We start from the raw sequence: 19,592 nt of genomic DNA on the forward strand, positions 1-19,592 counted from the left end.
TTATAGTTTCTGAGTGCCAATAGACTCTATAAAGGAAAATTCGTAAAAATACTCAGTGTGTTAGTTCTAGATATTTACCCGGGTCTTGCCTCTTTATTACGTATGATAACAACACGAAGCAAAAGTTAAAAAGAACCCTCACTCTTATGTTGCGTTAATTGCATTAACACTCTGTCCTAGCGAACTGTATCCCAGTCTGTCGACTATATCATTTAGTGACACTTTCTGCCAAATCTACTTAATTTGACACCCACCTTGCTTTGTGTTCACGAGGTTCGGTGGCCACACCATAGGCATAGAATTACTAGACACCGCATGACCAGCAGCATCGTACGTCAACATCGCCGCCACATTGCGAGTGGCACTGCTGTGGAGTGAAGTAATGGATAAAGATGCCTCACGCATGTTCTGCTTAGGATTGTACAAACTGCTGTACACTCCAAACCAAATCCTGGGGGATTACATTTCATACGTAAGGCTGAACAATTGTTTAGGTTATATTTGACCATTAGAAAATCCCGTTTTATAATTTTAATTTTAGCTACGCCAGGCTAAGATAGCAGTTATGCATGAATGTGCTCAAGTGACCAGCTTCCGGGAGCGGCACTCGCCACCCTCCCTTAGCAACAGTTGCCACGCGCGAATTAGTGTAATACTCCGCCTACATTAGTTCTCGTCAGTGATGCCTGATTGGGCGCTTTTAGGTCTTATTGTTTTATAATTTGAACAGAATAGGAAATAATTGAGGGGCTCCTGATTTTCATAGCTGTGTTTGTCAAAATCGAACTGCTTTTACATGTTGAAATAACATTGTTAGAATATGACCGCGCGAAGTTTACATATGACCATGCCCAAGTGCGCGATAAATGTATATATTTGCATAAAGCGACGCCCCTTTTCACTGCGATTCTGCAGAATAGCAACACAGTGTATGTAGCTGGGACAGATTTTTAAAGGGATTTGGGAAATCCAAATCAGGAAAAAAAAAAATTATATATATAATATATAAAATCAACACATGACGTAACAGACACTTTTTAAAGCTGACAGTTTTGTTTCTTTATAATATGATCCAATCCTTCAGTTCTTAAACCTGTGGATATGGATAGAAAAAAGAAATGCGCGACATCTGTGAAGAGTTTTTCTGGCGACGATTCCGGCAACACAAGCGATACGAAATGCCAAGACCGAAGAAAAACCGGAGTGGTTGATTCAAAGAGTGCTGCTGAAAGGACGGCTCGAATCAGCGATGCCCAGAAAGTGAGTGAGGCAGCCGGCACGAGCTACATAAGTGAAAGCAGGGCTTCTGCGGCCAAGATACAGGGACCGAGGCGTGACTTCCCAAAAATATGCACCACGACCGGCTCAAGGGGCAACCCCGGAAAGAGGACACCTGCGACAGACGCTGCAAAGCCCAAGGATCTGCAGGTGGCACCCGCAAGAGCTGCCAGTCTGAGCCCACTTTGCAGAGGTAACGTATCGCCCCTTTCGATTTCAAAGATGGTTATTTTTCGTTTTGTCGTTTTTATAATTACCTGTTGTGTTAACAGCAAATTTCAAGCCTTGCTAATGTCAGAGAATACTTTCATATTCACATACCTGTAAAGATGGCCTTATGATTTAATTTTTTTTTTTTTTGCTTTCTTTTTTCAACTACTAAACAGGTTATACAATAAATCCGATTGTCCCTTCATCTAGGGGCGATGTCATATCGGTCGCCCAAGCCATGCACAGAGAAAAGTTTGGCGAAAGAGTAAAGGAGCTTTTTGATCCTGAACGTGAAGCAGCACTGAAGGCGATACAAACAGGTTTGAAAGTCGTTTTTTTCCCCAACAGACTGTCCATTTTTAATCCACCTACAGTACTCTCCTTTATGTTTGGGGCAAAGACTCATTTTTTCCTTGTTTTGCCCCTGTGCTCCACAGTTTAAAATTACAAATCAAACAATTGAGACGTGATTGCACATTGCGGACTTTCATTGAAGTCACAATTCGATCACACCATGTGGAAATGACAACAAGCTTTCTACATGGTCCCCTCATTTCAGGGGACAATATAATGTTTGGGAGAATTAGCGTCACAGTTGCATGTGACTCCTCAGGTGTGTTCCATTGCTTCATAAGTTGTCTAGCTTACTTCTACTCTTTGGAGTTCGAAGTTTCCATTGTTCATCATGAGGATGACAGTTGTGCTAATGAAAGTCAAAGATGCCATTATGAGGCAGAAGAATAAGAGGAAAACCATTAGAGACCTTGGTAAAAAAAAAATTGCACCAACCAATTTAGTGTTACTTATTTCTGTCGCTTCTTAATGATCTCATTCTACCACACCAAACAAGCCAAAACTGTTTAGTTTTCTTTATTTCTGAGGGTAGCATCAAATGTTTTGTGGATCGAGTGCAGATCCCAACTTCTCAGATCTTCACTTTAAATGTTTGTGCTAAGATGAAGAGAGGATTCAATTAAGAAAGGAGGAACCTAAGCAGAGGACAAGTATTAGAATGTAAATTAGATTGGACAGCGAAGAAAAAAAACTCTAAAGAGGAAAGCAGCAGATGAAGCCGTGTCATGTGCACAGAAGTACTAGAAGCCGTGTGAGTGCAGAGGTGACACTTAATGGCCAAAAGACAAACTCTTTTGTGTTGTGGGCAAGGTATAAGATATATTCCAAACACATACTTTACAGGAACTGAGTAGCGTGATAACTAGTTTTTTTTTTTTTTTTTTTGAGCAACACATGATTTTATTAAAGTAACCATCCATCCATCCATTATCCAACCCGCTATATCCTAAATACAGGGTCATGGGGGTCTGCTGGAGCCAATCCCAGCCCAGCCAACACAGGGCACAAGGCAGGAAACAAACTCCGGGTAGGGCACCAGCACACCTCAGGGTGCACACACACACACACACATACCCACACACCAAGCACGCACTAGGGACAATTTAGAATCACCAATGCACCTAACCTGCATGTCTTTGGATTGTGGGAGGAAACCCACGCAGACACGGGGGGAACATGCAAACTTCACGCAGGGAGGACCCGGGAAATGAACTGAACCTGGGTCTCGTAACTGCGAGGCAGCGGTGCTACCCACTGCGCCACCGTGCCGCCCTATTAAAGTAAGCATTAAATATTATTACTACTATTACTATTCTGCTAGCATGAAGCCCAAGAGAGGAATCAGCTCTGTGTGGGGCATCAATCACACACTCATGCATGGCAGGCAGGTCGGTGTGTGAGAGCTGACAACTAGTGAGCGCTCATCTGGAAGTACCATTCATAAAATGAAGCAAGAATAAAGCAACCAGGAATAAGGAACATGGGTGTTGTGGACTGCAGAAACAGAACAGAGGCTCGTCTCATATAGCAGAATGGAAAAAGGTTAAAAAACACAGAGATGGCAACTGAACTCATCATATGTACGTGGGTAGCATTCTTATACCCACCAGTGCCATCAGGCAGCACATTAGTTGGCTGTCAGCGCGTGGCATGGTTACAATACTTTGGAAATATGAAACTGTCTGGAAACGTTGTCACAGAGTCATGTATTATTTCATCCCATGCAGCTCTGACATGTGTAATCTGACATCCTCAGGGCAACAAGATCCACAAACTACAGTCACCAAGTTTGACACACCCTCCGATTAGAAGTTGTGTAATATGCTGCCTTCTCTACTGATGTTAATGATTTAGCTGGAGCATTGTCGATTTGGGCCAGTTGATCCTAAAAGATGACAGAATGTGGGCCTGAGTCCGTCCTTTTCTAAACTGAACTGAGTCATGGGGGTCTTCTGGAGCCTATCCCAACTAGCAAAGGGTACAAGGCAGAAACAAACCCTGGACAGGGTGCCAGTCCATCACCCCAAAAACACACTAGGGCCAAATTAGGATCACCTATCCACCTAACATGCATGTCTTTGGACTGTGGGAGGAAACTGGAACACCAGGAAAAAACCCATACAGACATGGGGAGAACATGCAAACTCCACGCAGGGAGGACCTGGGATGCAAACCCTAGTCTCCTTATTGCGGGGCAGCAGTGCTACCACTGTGCCTCGTGCCTGAGTGTTATTTCAAAATAATAATTAAAAAAAAATACTGTTTGCATAAAACTTGATGGCTTTACGTTGGATCTCACTTTGGGAATGGGTTTTATTTGGCAAAACTGGACAGGCTGGCCATAAACCTCTGTTTACTAGGAATTGTGTTAGTGAGGATTACCTCTGAGATCTAAGGATTAAGGTTTTTGTCACATTAATACCCTTTTTCCTAGTTCTGCATGTCAGAGTAATGACCAGATTCATCACTCATTTCCCTGTCTGTGATAAAGAAAACTGCAAAGGTTGAGTCTGTGACATATAAAGGGTTCTTCATGTTATTTTCAGGTAATGCAAAAGAAATTCAGTTTGTATTTATGCATAGTTTTACTCAATATATTTATTAATATATTGGCAATAATTAACTGTAATATTTAGAAAGAAGTATCGCTGCTGTTTTATGTCTGAGGAAAGCGCGGAAACTGCAGCAACAGGTCAGGTCGATGTCTAAAGTAAGCAGGGTAAAGCTGTCCAGTCATGGCACTTTTCCCTTTTTCATGGAAGTTAGCTTCACTACAGATATCAGGCCACTTGGATATGCAACATTCACTGTTATTTAACATAGTAGACAACCTTCTATAGTGGAAAGCAATTTTTTACAGAAGTATTTAACTGTTTTCTTTAAAAATGTATAAGAAATCCTGCCTGCAATACCCTTCCAGGATTGGCTATTTGTTACCATCATAGTAAGAGTGGTCCAGTAACCCGATTTCATTCATCTGTGTTTCTCTTTTTCATAAATATCTGTAATTTCCTTTAACTGCCATGCTCTGTTTGGCAGGTGTGTACATTGGCTGGAGATGTCCAGAGTTTACCTGGGACTGCTTTCGAGTTGGTGATGGCTCAAAGTGTTTTTGTGGACACTTGCTAAAAGAGCACAAGAACTATACAGGTATGCCTAGTCAGATTCAGTAATAGTTCTGTTCAGTGTGGTCTTTGTTACAACGCCCCTTCCCTGAAGCTTGTTAAAAGTACCTTTGTTTGCAAGAGCTGCGGTGGGTTGGCACCCTGCCCAGGATTGGTTCCTGCCTTGTGCCCTGTGTTGGCTGGAATTGGCTGACCCCCGTGACCCTGTATTCGGATTCAGCGGGTTAGAAAATGGATGGATGGATGGATGTTTGAAAAGAGACACAGACAAGTAGTGTAAAGTGTGGGCCTAATTGGAATAATCCATTCATTCATCCATTATCCAACCTGCTATATCCTAACTACAGGGTCACGGGGATCTGCTGGAGCCAATTCCAGCCAACACAGGGCACAAGGCAGAGAACAAACCCTGGGCAGGGCACCAGCCCACCGCAGTAATTGGAATAATCCTGCTAGAAAATGGGTGGATGAAGGGAATTTTTTTAGACCCCGAAGGAAGAATGTCTTTACTATTTTTACATGCATTTGGACATGTTTTAACTGTGTGATAAAAATGAATTTACATGTAAATATATCCATTACTGAATCAACTGTTTGCAGTACTCAGTTTCTGGAACCCAGAGCCTGTCCTGTCACATTAGGCCAAACTTTACCAATTTGATGCCTCTAAATTGTTGACCCTGGAACAAATTCACACAAACCTGGACACCAGAAGTCAGGAATTTAATCAGGTTCCAGGAACTGTGAGGCAGTATAAATATATCCCCTGTTCAAACAGACATAAACTAGTCAAAAGCTTAAAAAAAAGCAAAAATGAATGAAAAAAACCAGAGGTATTGCGAAAACTTAGTATGAAGGGTGTTGCAAACATCTTTAGCCTTTCAGAAAAGAAATGACAATTTCTATCTATCTATCTATCTATCTATCTATCTATCTATCTATCTATCTATCTATCTATTCTTCAATCAAAAGCTAATAACTGGATGAGTATGGATAATGCAGTAAATTTAGGTCTGAGACTTATTTACCAACACCTTGATAAGCCAGGTGCATATGTGAGGATCTTGTTTGTTGATTTTAGCTCTGCTTTCAATACAATCATCCCAGTGCTCCTGGATAAGAAACTCACCCAGTTCAATCTGTCATTGGATCACAGACTTTCTTACAGATAGGAAATGGTATGTGTGGCTGGGCACACACATGTCTGGCCCATTAACCCTTAGTACTGGTGCACCACAGGGATGTGTCCTTTCCCCACTACTCTCACATTATACAAATGACTGTACCTCTGGCGATTTGTTTATCAAACATCCTAAATTTGCAGATGACATCACACTAATAGACCTCATTTCAAATGAAGTTTATTGTGTATACAGACGAGAGGTGGAAAATTTGACATTGTAGTGCAACCATAATAATTTAACATTCAAAACACTCTGGAGATGATCATAGATTTCAGGAAACAGTCACCTGCTCACCTATCACTTGTTGTACATGGCTCAGCCATTGGGACGACAAAGTCATTTAAGTTACTGGGCAGAAAAACTTAAGTGGTATAATAACATCACTTATTATTAAGAAAGCCCCGCAGAGTATGTTCTTTTTGTGACAGCTGAGAAAATTCAATCTCCCTCAAGCAGTAATGGTCCAATTCTGCCCAGCCGTCACTGAGTCAAATCTAACCTCATCAATAACTGTCTGGTTTGGTGCTTCCTCTCTTCAGGCTAAGGACAATCTGCATTGTATAATCAAAGCCTTTAAAAGAATCATGGGCTTGAACTTATCACACATTCAAGGAAGAGGGCCACAAAGATCTGACTCACCCAGGGCATGACCTGTTCTAAAAACTTCACTCCGGCAAACATCTTCGTGCAATGAAAACTAAAACAACACGTCACCAAAACAGTTCTTTTCCATGTGCAGTTATTCTGACAAATCAGGTTTGATATTCTACTCAATATCTATGTATACCTTAAAATACCTTAAAAAAAAAACTTTAAAATATTAGGTTTGAATACACAATGGGCGGTCGGAAAATCGAGAGTACACCTTATGAGAAGGATTTAGGAGTCATAGTGGACTCTAAGCTAACGACTTCCCAACATATTCAGAAGCAATTAAAAAGGCAAAAAGAATGTTAGGTTATATAGCATGTTGTGTGGAGTACAAGTCAAAGGAGGTTATGTTCAACCTTTATTATGCACTGGTGAGGACTCATCTTGAGTACTGTGTGCAGTTTTGGTCTCCAGGCTACAAAAAGGACATAGCAGCACTAGAAAAGGTCTAGAGAAGAGCGACTAGGCTGATTCCAGGTCTACAGGGGTTGAATTATGAGGAAAGATTAAAAGAGCTGAGCCTTTACAGTTTAAGCAAAAGAAAATTAAGAGGTGACATGATTGAAGTGTTTAAAATTATGAAGGGAATTAGTACAGTGGATCGAGACTTGTATTTTAAAATGAGCTCATCAAGAACATGGGGACACAGTTGGAAACTTGTTAAGGGTAAATTTCGCACAAACATTAGGAAGTTTTTCTTTACACAAAGAACGATAGACACTTGGAATAAGTTACCAAGTAGTGTGGTAGACAGTAAGACGTTAGGGACTTTCAACACTCGACTTGATGTTTTCTTGGAGGAAACAAGTGGATAGGACTGGCGAGCTTTGTTGGGCTGAATGGCCTGTTCTCGTCTAGATTGTTCTAATTCTAATTCTAAAACCTGCACACTGCCTGGACATTTCAATCCTACTATCTCTTTATTTTTTGTATTGCCTTTGTATACTGCATCATATTTTATCATTTTATATTTTATCTTTTTTTTTAGAGCGGCAAAGTGGCCCTATCTATCTAAGCAAGAACTATCAATAACAGCAATGATTGGTTTAACTATCAATAACAGCAATGATTGGTTCATTTCCATTCTGTATCTACATGTTTCTACTAGGATGTTCAACTCACAAACATAAACTTAACCTCAATTCAAGCATTAGTTTTCTAAACCAAGCTCAGCAAGAGACGTTAGCCATGGACAAGCTCACTGCCTCCATTAAATCAATGTATAGTTGTCTGGTTACTTCTTTGTCATCACATACTGACAACATACAGTACAACTTGACTTTCCGACAGCTTCAGCTCAGTTAAATCTCTGTTTACACTAACAACACAAACTATGTATACCTGTACACTGCCTGGACATTTCAATCCTACTATCTCTTTATTTTTTGTATTGCCTTTGTATACTGCATCATATTTTATCATTTTATATTTTATCTTTTTATTTAGGGTGGCAAAGTGGCGCAGTGGGTAGCGCTGCTGCCTCGCAGTTAGGAGACCCGGGTTTGCTTCCCTGCATGGAGTTTGCATGCTCTCCCCGTGTCTGAGTGGGTTTCCTCCGGGTGCTCCAGTTTCCTCCCACAGTCCAAAGACATGCAGGTTAGGTGCATTGGCGATTCTAAATTGTCCCTAGTGTTTGCTTGGAGTGTGGGTGTGTGTGCATGCCCCTGCGATAGGCTGGCACCCTGCCTGGGATTTGTTTCCTGCCTTGTCCCCTGTGTTGGCAGGGATTGGCTCCTGCAGACCCCCGTGACCCTGTAGTTAGGATATAGCTGGTTGGATAATGGATGGATGAATGTATTCTGTGTTGTCCTTGTATGTTGCACCAATCCACTCAAGGCAAATTACTAGTACACATTACTGTTCCTGACCAATAAAGTGAATTCTGATTCTGAAAGGGCACAGGAACTCATCAGCTCCACAGTTAATGAACTACCAGGTATTGTGGAAGACCCTCACGATTTATAGCGTGAAGTGTAGTTTCTAGTAGTGTTTGGCAAGTGGCCCTGCCTCCTGGTTGGCCAACCACAAACAAAACACGGAACATAACAAGGGTAGCTTATATACAGAGACACAATCAAAGATAAAGAACAATGCACATAATCAAGATAAATAAAAGAATCAGAAATGAACAAAAGAGACATAAAACATGAATTTGAACCCCAGCCAAGGGAAAAACCTTGTTTGAAATTTAACAACCACAACCTCATGTTTCTCCCAAAATGCTGACTGAAAATTAAGATGTCATAAATGGTAACTCTGGAAATGCAGATAGCACATGAACGCAACCACAAATTCTTACAGAATTTGATATTAAACATTTCAAGAACTTAGTATATTCCAGGCTTGCTGAGGTCTAAACAACTAGTCATGCTAGACATAATCGAAGGCAAGAAGACCTACTCAGCATTTCATGCCCATGTTTGACCATGCTGGAAAATTGTTTGCTTCAGTCACTCAGAATGAAGTGCACCTGCTGTCAGTAAACTTTGGTGTATATCTATAATTTGGAGCTCTGTCGTTTTTGGTAAAATGTCATATTTACTGCACCGCTGTAGTGCCTGTGCTGCTTAAAAAGGGGGACTAAGAGTGAGAAAGCACTCAGCTGACATCAGGAAGTGTGCCACCTGCATTTTATGCAAGTGTAGGAGTTCCCTGTTGCTCAGTGTATGGGGGTCTCAGTGGGCTTCCATTGTTACTGTGTCTAATTCATTGTTTATTGTAGGAAGTAGTGTCCATGTGCCCTGTGCTGTCCAGTCATGTAGGTGTAAAGCCTTTGCCTTTATCGCTTCACGACCTGAAGATGTCGGGGAGTTCTGGTTAAGAAAGCGTCCTGGTTTTGACCCAGACACTTGGAGAGCAATGTGCAAATGTAAGCATTCCCATGAGGAGCATGACGCATCATTTAGTCACATCTGCAAGAAGAAAGGTAGGCCTTGTTGGTTTAACTGTGTATTTAAATCCAGGAGATACTTGTGGTTTTATATCATTTGGCTCATTCCAAGCTCCATTTTCTAATAAATGTGTTTTAAGATCCTGAAATAGAAATTTTAAAAGCAACCTTATCTTTCCAGATATTTTGGACAGTCTAAAAAAGTCAAGATGCGTGTGATAAAGTAAAAGACAAATGATAAACCCACTCCTGTTTTATCTCTGGGCCTTCTGTTACATGTTATCCCTGTCTATCGTGTGACTTGACCTTCCTCCTTCCCATTTGTTCACCTCACAAGTACCACACTAAAGTTTGACTTTGAGAAGGCATTTGATAAGATACCACATGAGAGGTTGGACATCAAACAAAAGAAGTGGGAGTTCAGGGTGTTGTATGTACAGTAGATGGATGTAAAATTGTCTCAGACACAGGAAGCAGAGAGTTATGGTGCGCGGAACCCTATCAGAATTTGGTGAAGTTCACAGTGGTGTCCCATAGGGGTCAGTTCTAGGGCTGTGGCCATTTTTAATATATATGAATGATCTGGATAGGATTATAAATAACAAGTTTGCAGATGATAACAAGCTAGGTGGATTGTCAGTAATTTAATGTAAGTAAATGTAGTGTATTACATGAAGTAAGTAAAAATGTTAGGTTTGAATACACAATGGGTGGTCTGAAAATCGAAAGTACACCTTATGAGAAGAATTTAAGAGGCATATTGGACTCGACACTATCAATTTGCAGACAGTGTTCAGAAGCCATTAAGATGGTTAACAGTGTGCTAGGTTATAATAGCTCCTTGAGTCCAAGAAGGTGATACTGAAGCTTTATAACACACTGGTGAGGCCTCATCTGGAGTACTGTGTAAAGTTTTGGTCTCAAGGCTACAAAAAGAACATTGCAGCGCTAAAAAAAGTCCAAAGAAGAGCGACTAGGCTGATTCCTGTGCTACAGGGAATTAATTAAGAAATATTAAATGTTTAAGCAAGGGGAGATTAAAAGGAGATATTGATGAATTGTTTAAAATTATGAATGAAATTAGTACAGTGGATTGAGACTGTTAGTTTAAAATGAGTTCACCAAGAACACAGAGACTTAGTTGGAAACTTGTTAAGGGTATAGTTGGCATAATCCTTAGGAAGTTTTTCTTCACACAAGGAGCCACAGACATATGGAATAAGATACCAGGTAGCGTGGTAGACATTTGGACTTTAGGGACTTTCAGAACTGGGCTTGATGTTATTTTGGAAGAATAAAGTGGATAGGACTGGTGAGCTTTGTTTGGATGAATGGCCTGTACTCGTCTAGATTGTTCTAATTTTCTCTATGGCAGTCTCTCTCTCTCACCCCTTTACAATGCCGGCATCACTTCCTAACAGTGAGTGTTAGCTAATTGCACAGCTTTACACTCATCACAGTTCTGGTTTGAGGTATATAGAGTAACTCCTCTCTGTCTGCTGTTACACTCATCACAGTTCTGGTTTGAGGTATATAGAGTAAATCCTCTCTGTCTGGTGTTATAAAAGTGTAACCTATTTAGCAACACGAGTGGTTTACCCGTGTCTACTTGTGGCTATGCACAGCAGGAAACAAATTCATAGAAGCCTATCATGTAGCAGCTGAAAATGAGATTGTGTAATTACAGGTCGCTAATTAGCCCTTAGATGTCTGTGCCGGTACACGGAATAGATCAACGTATCTACCTGGCATTGAGATGGGGCTAGAGCTTCCAATTGTTCAAATGAGGAATTCCTAGTAAGTGTGGGTCTTACACTTACACTGTTTGAGTCTCTGACCTTTGTACACCCTGCCTGTTGCTACTACTGATTGGATGGTTTAGTGGGGTCATTGGATCAGGCCAGCTGAGGTCGCTCACTGAATTTGACTATAGAGGAAATAAAACTTGTAACAAGGTTTCAATAAGTGAACCTGTAGAAGGATCATTATCGAGCCTCAAGAGCAGATGGTATGTTCACCCAATCCTATCACCCCCTGCCAGTCTTTCCCGAGTTAGCGCCCCACCAGTACTTAACCGCATTTTCCCCATACAGTTAGTATTTCAGTATCTGTGGTTTCTGTTTCCTTGTTCTTTTCAGTAATGCGAATAAAAAAACTGACTATATAAACCATCTCTTGGAGTCAACCATGTTAGAACTGCCCATAGTGGACAGCAGTATATCTGCATCCCTTTAGCATTAACAAGCCTTTTTAAAGGCCTAATCTCAAAGGCAGTCCCCAAGCTTCTGGTTCTCTTTCTCTCTCTCTCCCTTGAACAACAATTTTCCGAGCTGTTAGTTATCTTCTTCTACATGCCAGTTTGGAAGTCTTTTGGCCACTAAATTTCATTATTCTAATAGAAGGTAACCTGGTCTCTCCTTTATGGGACAACTCCACTTGCCAGATGCCCATGAATTTTCTCCTTCTGTCTGCTTAGAGGGTCAGGGCACCTTTATTATAAACTAGGTTTTGTAGCCTCTAGTTTATACCATGGAAACATAACTGGTACCTTGTTACTGGTTTGCTCTCATTTGCCCTGGCCATACTGAAGGTCAATGTGGTTCTCTCAGTTGTTGTGCCATCTTGGTGGTGATTGCCAGGACACCCCTTTACAAAACACACTTACTGTGTTTGTCACATGTCCTCATTTCTGTTATTGCTAATATTGATCATAATACAGTAAGTTAACAAATCGTCCAAAACTGCAAACTTCATCTGAAAGATTCAGGACTATACTGCTACTTAAAAAACTTTATTGAATGCAAGTCCTTAACCTAAGGTGAAAGATCATTCCACAATAATTGTCATATTATAAAAAGTAAATGGACCTCATCAAAATATACATTTTTTTATATTAAAAGCTTATATTAATATTTGGCACTAATGAACTTGCAACAATTCTGACCCTACAGGTTGTCGATGTGTGAGTTTTGAATCCAGCTTTCTTTGTGCGTCATGTGATCGGCATTGGGAACAACATGAAACATTTTTTGATACAGAGACCTCAAGAAAACAATCTGGCCTTCCTTATGGTACATATGTTTGTATTCTATTAAAGTTTACTTCCTTTTCATTGTTAAGGATATTCCTATTGTTAATTGAACATTTTAAATCACTTTTATTATTTAAAAAACACATGGTACGATAGAAGTAGTAGTATTGCCACATGTACAATGCAATTCTTACTTCCATGTCCAACCGATATTCAACATGTCACCATCCTGAGGTGGTACAGTAGTGCACTGTTTGGTGCTGCTGCCCTATAGCTTCAGGAGACTGTATTCAGTTCTCAGCCACTGTAACCATGAATTGTATAAAGCAGGTTTGAGAACACTGGACAGAGAAGATTCTGCTTTTTAAACACTTTTAGCACTGCCACTACCACATCCTGTCCTTTGATTTGCAAATCAGTCAGCCGTAATAAAGACTTTCATCATATTAAAAAGACCTGGCTGCTCTTGAAGTATTTGGTTCCAGTGCAGAAAAGTGGGACACATAAACTACTTGTCGACCCATCAAAGATATTTCTGCTTCCTCTTCATATAAAATTTTGGAATTCTGCATTTTCAGTTTTCTTGTTTTCAGTTTCAAGAATAATTGATGTTAAGATTAAGGAATGCATTGTTTTACGTCTACAAATCAAACACATCATCAATGAAAAATGATTGGTCGATCTTCTATGGAAGGCATACAAGCGTCTTGTGGAGAATTTTCTTGGCAACTGCAGAGCACCTGACTACTTCCAACTGACTGTAAACATTTATGCATTTCTGATTCTTTATATTAAATGTCTACCAGATTTCATGGATTTTAACATTGCTCACCGATATAATTGAATTTTGAAGTTTTTGTAAAGTTTTGTTTTACATTAACCTCCTTAGCATTAACCCTGAGCATCTGTCAGGCTTGGACTTCTATGTAAAAATTATTAAGCCTGGGTGCCTCTTGGGTTAGGCTGCTATGATCCAATGTAAAGTGCTAAGCCTGAATAACGCTTGGGACAGTATTCTGTCTCCATCCAATGAATTCAAATAACTTAATTTTCCAAAAATTTATGAATATTTCCCACTGTTTACCAATTTCCCAATGTCTATTAACGGGGTCGATCCTTCAACCAAAGCACACAATAGCATGCAAGTGAAAATCTGTAAAGCCAGTTTTAGAACAAAGTGAAATTGAACCATTAGTTGAATTAAGCCATAGTAATGACAGTGTTAATTGGGCACCAGACGTTGACATGGATAGTGAAACTGATGTATATGGCACTGTGTAACTGAACCACCATGATGTGCCCAGTGACTTCAGTCACGAAAAGCTGCTGTGGAGTGCAGTATCTTTATGTTAAAAAGACAAAATAATTGCGATCAAGTGTAAGGACAAGAAAGACATTAGCTCCCTAAGCAGTGTGCACACTGCAGCAACTGTAAATATTCATGTCAGGGGAAATGTGGATTACACTTAAGTCTATTTTTCTAAAAAGTCACTTATTTGGAATTTCCAGGTTGGTCACTTGGGCGGCACGGTGGCGCAGTGGTAGCGGGTTCGCTTCCCGGGTCCTCCCTGCGTGGAGTTTGCATGTTCTCCCCGTGTCTGCATGGGTTTCCTCCGGGCACTCCGGTTTCCTCCCACAATCCAAAGACATGCAGGTTAGGTGGATTGGCGATTCTTAATTGGCCTTGGTGTTTGCGTGTGTCCTGCGGTGGGTTGGCACCCTGCCCAGGATTGGTTCCTGCCTTGTGCCCTGTGTTGGCTGGGATTGGCTCCAGCAGACCCCCGTGACCCTGTATTCGGTTTCAGCGGGTTAGAAAATTGATGGAAGAATGGAGGTTGGTCACTTTTGCTTGAAGGTTACTTCAGCCTAGTTAAAGGCTTACTTTTGTTTTTTTGCAGGGGAAGATTTCTTACCATTTGCTGAGATGCCAAGATTAAGAAATGCGGTTTTAACTGGAAAGGAACATGATGACTCCATGTTTAAAGCTATAACTGGAAATGCAGAATAGCATTGGTTTTTACTTGCCCGGCAACAAATGTTAACTTCTATTAAAGTCAGGTAGTGCAAAAAATAAATATTTTTAAGAACTTTAGACAGATGGTGTTCAAAATGTATGTGGCTTGAACCAGAATGACATTCTCAATGGTCACGATTTTGTAAGTGAGTACTACAATCCCAAGCCCTAAAACCTTTGAATTGCAAATTTCTTGCATTTATGGATTATAATGTGTGTTCAGAACCAAGTTAACATGGATTACAAAAACAGTAAAATCAAGTGTCATGCTATCAGTGAATTTCTAACACCAAAGTACAGGAAGCCTTCACAGGTTGGTTCTTGTGTACACGACATGGTAGCAGAATGAGTTTTCTTCTTATGCCACACTCGAGACTTTATATCCTAAAGATATAAAGTTTTGAGTGTGGCATATGAGATGGACTGCAGGATTCTGTAATTGCTGGACAAGTCCCAATGATGACCCAAAGTCTTTCTGACCCTCAGCATCAATGGCAGAAGAAAATGCTCCTGTGAATTATAATGGAGAAACAAAGAGTGGTGGTGTGTGAGATAGCAGACGCTACAGGCATCATTTGTAAATCCATTCTTTAGGAACCATTAAACTGAGATCTGTATTAGTTGGATTCACTGAATGTTGACTTCCGAAATAAAACTTCCTGACATGGGGAATCTTAAGCTAAGTATTTGGACTGGGCAGAAATTTCTAACAGTGTAAGCTGATACAAAATTATAAAGAGGAACGCTTAAAAGAAATTGTTTGAAAATGGAACAGTATGTGAAACAAATCTGGGACTTTGTTACCTGACACATTTAGGACACATTTAAAGTCATTATAATTTTGTTATAGTTTAAAATTAAGCTTGCTATAATTACTAATCATTTGAGCAGTTTTGATCAATTTATGCTAATGAAATGGCAGGATACACCACAAGGTAGTGAAGTTGTTATCTGTGAATTAAATTTGATTCCTTCTCAATACTTTTCTGCATTTAATGTTCTAGAAATCTATTTTTATGCTATTATTATTATTATTATTTTCATTCTTTGTGGTTGCTTTGTTGATGTTGTAAATTGTGTGCAACAAACCTTCCAACTCTAAATGCCATTTGAAAAAAATGATGAATAGGAAGAGCAAATACTACCTCGTGTAAATTCAGTTTTTGGCCAGAATTGCAAACACATTGTGCTGAATTGGAGACTCTAAATTGGCTCTTTGTGTGTGAGTGTGACTTATAGTACAATGCATGAGAGCGTCATCCAAAATAAGTTTCTGCCCTGTGCCTGATGCTGCATGGATGAACTTTTGCTCCATTTACTCCAAAATGTATTAGATAGATAGATAGATAGATAGATAGATAGATAGATAGATAGATACTTTATTATTCCCAAGGGGAAAGTCACATAATTCAGCAGCAGTATACTGATACAAAAAAACAATATTAAATTAAATAGTAATAAAAATGAAAAAAATTAAAATAAAATTAATGTTAGCATTTACTCCCCGGGTGGAATTGAAGAGTCGATTATTAAGTGAGTTTAAACATGGAGGAAGGAATGGTAAATATTAAGTTCAACACAGACATTATCAGCTTTTGGGGCATGATTTGAATATTGTGGTGGATAGAGCTTCACCTGCAGATGTTGGCAGTTTGAATGAATAGGAAGGGTGAAGCTGTGGAAACATTTAGTAAGCACTGTACAGTAGAACTTTGAGATGGCAGGTAATCCAGCACTATATATTAAGATGGTGCTAATTAAGTTGGCAGTGGAATTGACAGTTTTAAAAGTTTAGTAGAAGAGATTTGAAGAGGACTGAGAGTTGGTGTGTCTCTTGCACCTGTTTCTGCCTAGATGGACTCGGCCGTCTTTTATACCTGTATTACAATAACCATTGTGGTGGACAGGCCGGGTCAGGACGCCCCTGTGATGGAAGGACCAGGGGAGAGGGCATATTGAGGGTAATACCTCCCTTGGAACACGAGAGGGACAACCCCCCTGGCTCACAGCAGGGCCACGGGTTTGGAGCTTAGAAGCTCTACCCTGCTGTGACGCATGGCCACCACCAGGGGGCACCTGGACAGTTTCTGAGACCTGGGTTGCAGCATTTCCACCACACCTGGAAGTGCTGCCAGAAGAAGAAGATCTGGGAGCACCTGGAGCACTTCTAGGTGCCCTATAAAAGGGGCCGCCTCAATCCATTTAAGGAGGAAGATGAAGCTGGCTGGGAGAGGAGTGGAGGCAGCAGACAGAGAGAGGGGAGAAAGGACTGTTACTGTGCTTGTGTACTGTGCTGTCTAGTGGGTAGTGAAGGGAAAGCGCTGCCCCACTTGAAATAAAGGTGTGTGTTGGACAGAACTTGTGTCTGTTGGGTAGCGTGGCTGGTATACCGCCTGGTGGTCCACAGCAGATTTAAGAAATGAATGGCTGAGGGTGGAGTGGTTATTCCAAATATAGATTCTGCAAGTATTGTTCTGTACTTTCTGTAACATGTATATACTATGAGCAGAAAGGCCACTGAAACGGGAAGTGTGCTCATAATACAGGTGTAATAAAGGTGAAGTCAGACATATTTTTATATGTGACAGATTAAAGGTTGAACTGAAGCGGAGCTGAGTTTCAGCAAGCTGAGATGCATTCCTGCTAGACGTACATTTGACTTTTTTTTTTTTTGCATAAGTGCTAATATATGTAGGTATTTTGTTTTTGTTTTGCTTGTCGTAAGTGATGACGTTTTGCTCTGTACAGGCTCCAAAATGTATGTAAGCTGGGAGGATGCACTTCATAAATAAACCTAAACTGCAATCTATAATGAAACCTCACTCATTATTACCACCTCATTTTCAGAATGCCTTCCTTTCATGTCCTGCCAGTATTTTTTGTTTTATTAACTGGAAACAAAACAAGGTGTGGTGGCATGGGGAAGCAAGTATGGGAACTTCTGCAATGTCACACGTCCGCCTCAGAGTGCACCCATATTGATTTTTTTGCAGCGTCAGGTTAGACCAACCCACATTTAAACTGAATTAGCCCCGAGCTGTACTGTCAAGAGTGTACAGAGTTTCAAGTCGAGTTTGTGTTGTTAGTGTAAAGAGAGATTTAGCTGAGCTGAAGCTGTCGGAAAGTCGAGTTGTACTGTATGTTGTCAGTATGTGATGACAAAGAAGTAACCAGACAACTATACATTGATTTAATGGAGGCAGTGAGCTTGTCCATGGCTAACGTCTCTTGCTGAGCTTGGTTTAGAAAACTAATGCTTGAATTGAGGTTAAGTTTATGTTTGTGAGTTGAACATCCTAGTAGAAACATGTAGATACAGAATGGAAATGAACCAATCATTGCTGTTATTGATAGTTAAACCAATCATTGCTGTTATTGATAGTTCTTGCTTAGATAGATAGGGCCACTTTGCCGCCCTAAATAAAAAGATAAAATATAAAATGATAAAATATGATGCAGTATACAAAGGCAATACAAAAAATAAAGAGATAGTAGGATTGAAATGTCCAGGCAGTGTGCAGGTTTTAGAATTAGAATTAGAACAATCTAGACGAGAACAGGCCATTCAGCACAACAAAGCTCGCCAGTCCTATCCACTTATTTCCTCCAAGAAAACATCAAGTCGAGTGTTGAAAGTCCCTAATGTCTTACTGTCTACCACACTACTTGTTAGCTTATTCCAAGTGTCTATCGTTCTTTGTGTTAAGAAAAACTTCCTAATGTTTGTGCGAAATTTACCCTTAACAAGTTTCCAACTGTGTCCCCGTGTTCTTGATGAGCTCATTTTAAAATACCAGTCTCGATCCACTGTACTAATTCCCTTCATAATTTTAAACACTTCAATCAAGTCACCTCTTAATTTTCTTTTGCTTAAACTGTAAAGGCTCAGCTCTTTTAATCTTTCCTCATAATTCAACCCCTGTAGACCTGGAATCAGCCTAGTCGCTCTTCTCTAGACCTTTTCTAGTGCTGCTATGTCCTTTTGTAGCCTGGAGACAAAACTGCACACAGTACTCAAGATGAGGCCTCACCAGTGCATTATAAAGGTTGAGCAGAACCTCCTTGGACTTGTACTCCACAGATCGTGCTATATAACCTAACATTCTGTTAGCCTTCTTAATGGCTTCTGAACACTGTTTGGAAGTTGATAGCTTGGAGTCCACTATGACTCCTAAATCCTTCTCATAAGGTGTACTCTCGATTTTCCGACCGCCCATTGTGTATTCAAACCTAATATTTTTAAGTTTTTTTTTAAGGTATTTTAAGGTATACATAGATATTGAGTAGAATATCAAACCTGATTTGTCAGAATAACTGCACATGGAAAAGAACTGTTTTGGTGACGTGTTGTTTTAGTTTTCATTGCACGAAGATGTTTGCCGGAGTGAAGTTTTTAGAACAGGTCATGCCCTGGGTGAGTCAGATCTTTGTGGCCCTCTTCCTTGAATGTGTGATAAGTTCAAGCCCATGATTCTTTTAAAGGCTTTGATGATACAATGCAGATTGTCCTTAGCCTGAAGAGAGGAAGCACCAAACCAGACAGTTATTGATGAGGTTAGATTGGACTCAGTGACGGCTGGGCAGAATTGGACCATTACTGCTTGAGGGAGATTGAATTTTCTCAGCTGTCACAAAAAGAACATACTCTGCTGGGCTTTCTTAATAATAAGTGATGTTATTATACCACTTAAGTTTTTCTGCCCAGTAACTTAAATGACTTTGTCGTCCCAATGGCTGAGCCATGTACGACAAGTGATAGGTGTGCAGGTGACTGTTTCCTGAAATCTATGATCATCTCCAGAGTGTTTTGAATGTTAAATTATTATGGTTGCACCACAATGTCAAATTTTCCACT

General features: G+C 40.2%; 1 protein-coding gene across 4 annotated transcripts in view; it reads left to right on the plus strand.

Annotated features, from left to right (window-relative positions):
- The first annotated feature begins 628 nt into the window (after positions 1–628).
- LOC120532916 (protein FAM221B-like) overlaps positions 629–19,592 on the plus strand; it is a 64,029-nt gene continuing 45,065 nt past the window's right edge. Inside the window, exons 1-6 of one of the 4 annotated variants that reach the window (XM_039759407.1) lie at positions 656–1,471; positions 1,665–1,808; positions 4,882–4,992; positions 9,525–9,728; positions 12,644–12,763; positions 14,622–14,815. In XM_039759407.1, coding sequence (XP_039615341.1) covers positions 1,102–1,471; positions 1,665–1,808; positions 4,882–4,992; positions 9,525–9,728; positions 12,644–12,763; positions 14,622–14,731 — 1,059 coding nt within the window. In that variant the 5' untranslated portion in view covers positions 656–1,101 and the 3' untranslated portion in view covers positions 14,732–14,815. Of the gene's footprint in view, positions 1,472–1,664; positions 1,809–4,881; positions 4,993–9,524; positions 9,729–12,643; positions 12,764–14,621; positions 14,816–19,592 lie in introns of those variants that run through there. The other 3 variants (XM_039759408.1, XM_039759405.1, XM_039759406.1) reach the window with 3 other exon arrangements.

This window comes from Polypterus senegalus, chromosome 7 (assembly GCF_016835505.1).
Source record: "Polypterus senegalus isolate Bchr_013 chromosome 7, ASM1683550v1, whole genome shotgun sequence".
In the NCBI taxonomy this organism is placed as follows: Eukaryota; Metazoa; Chordata; class Cladistia; order Polypteriformes; family Polypteridae; genus Polypterus; species Polypterus senegalus.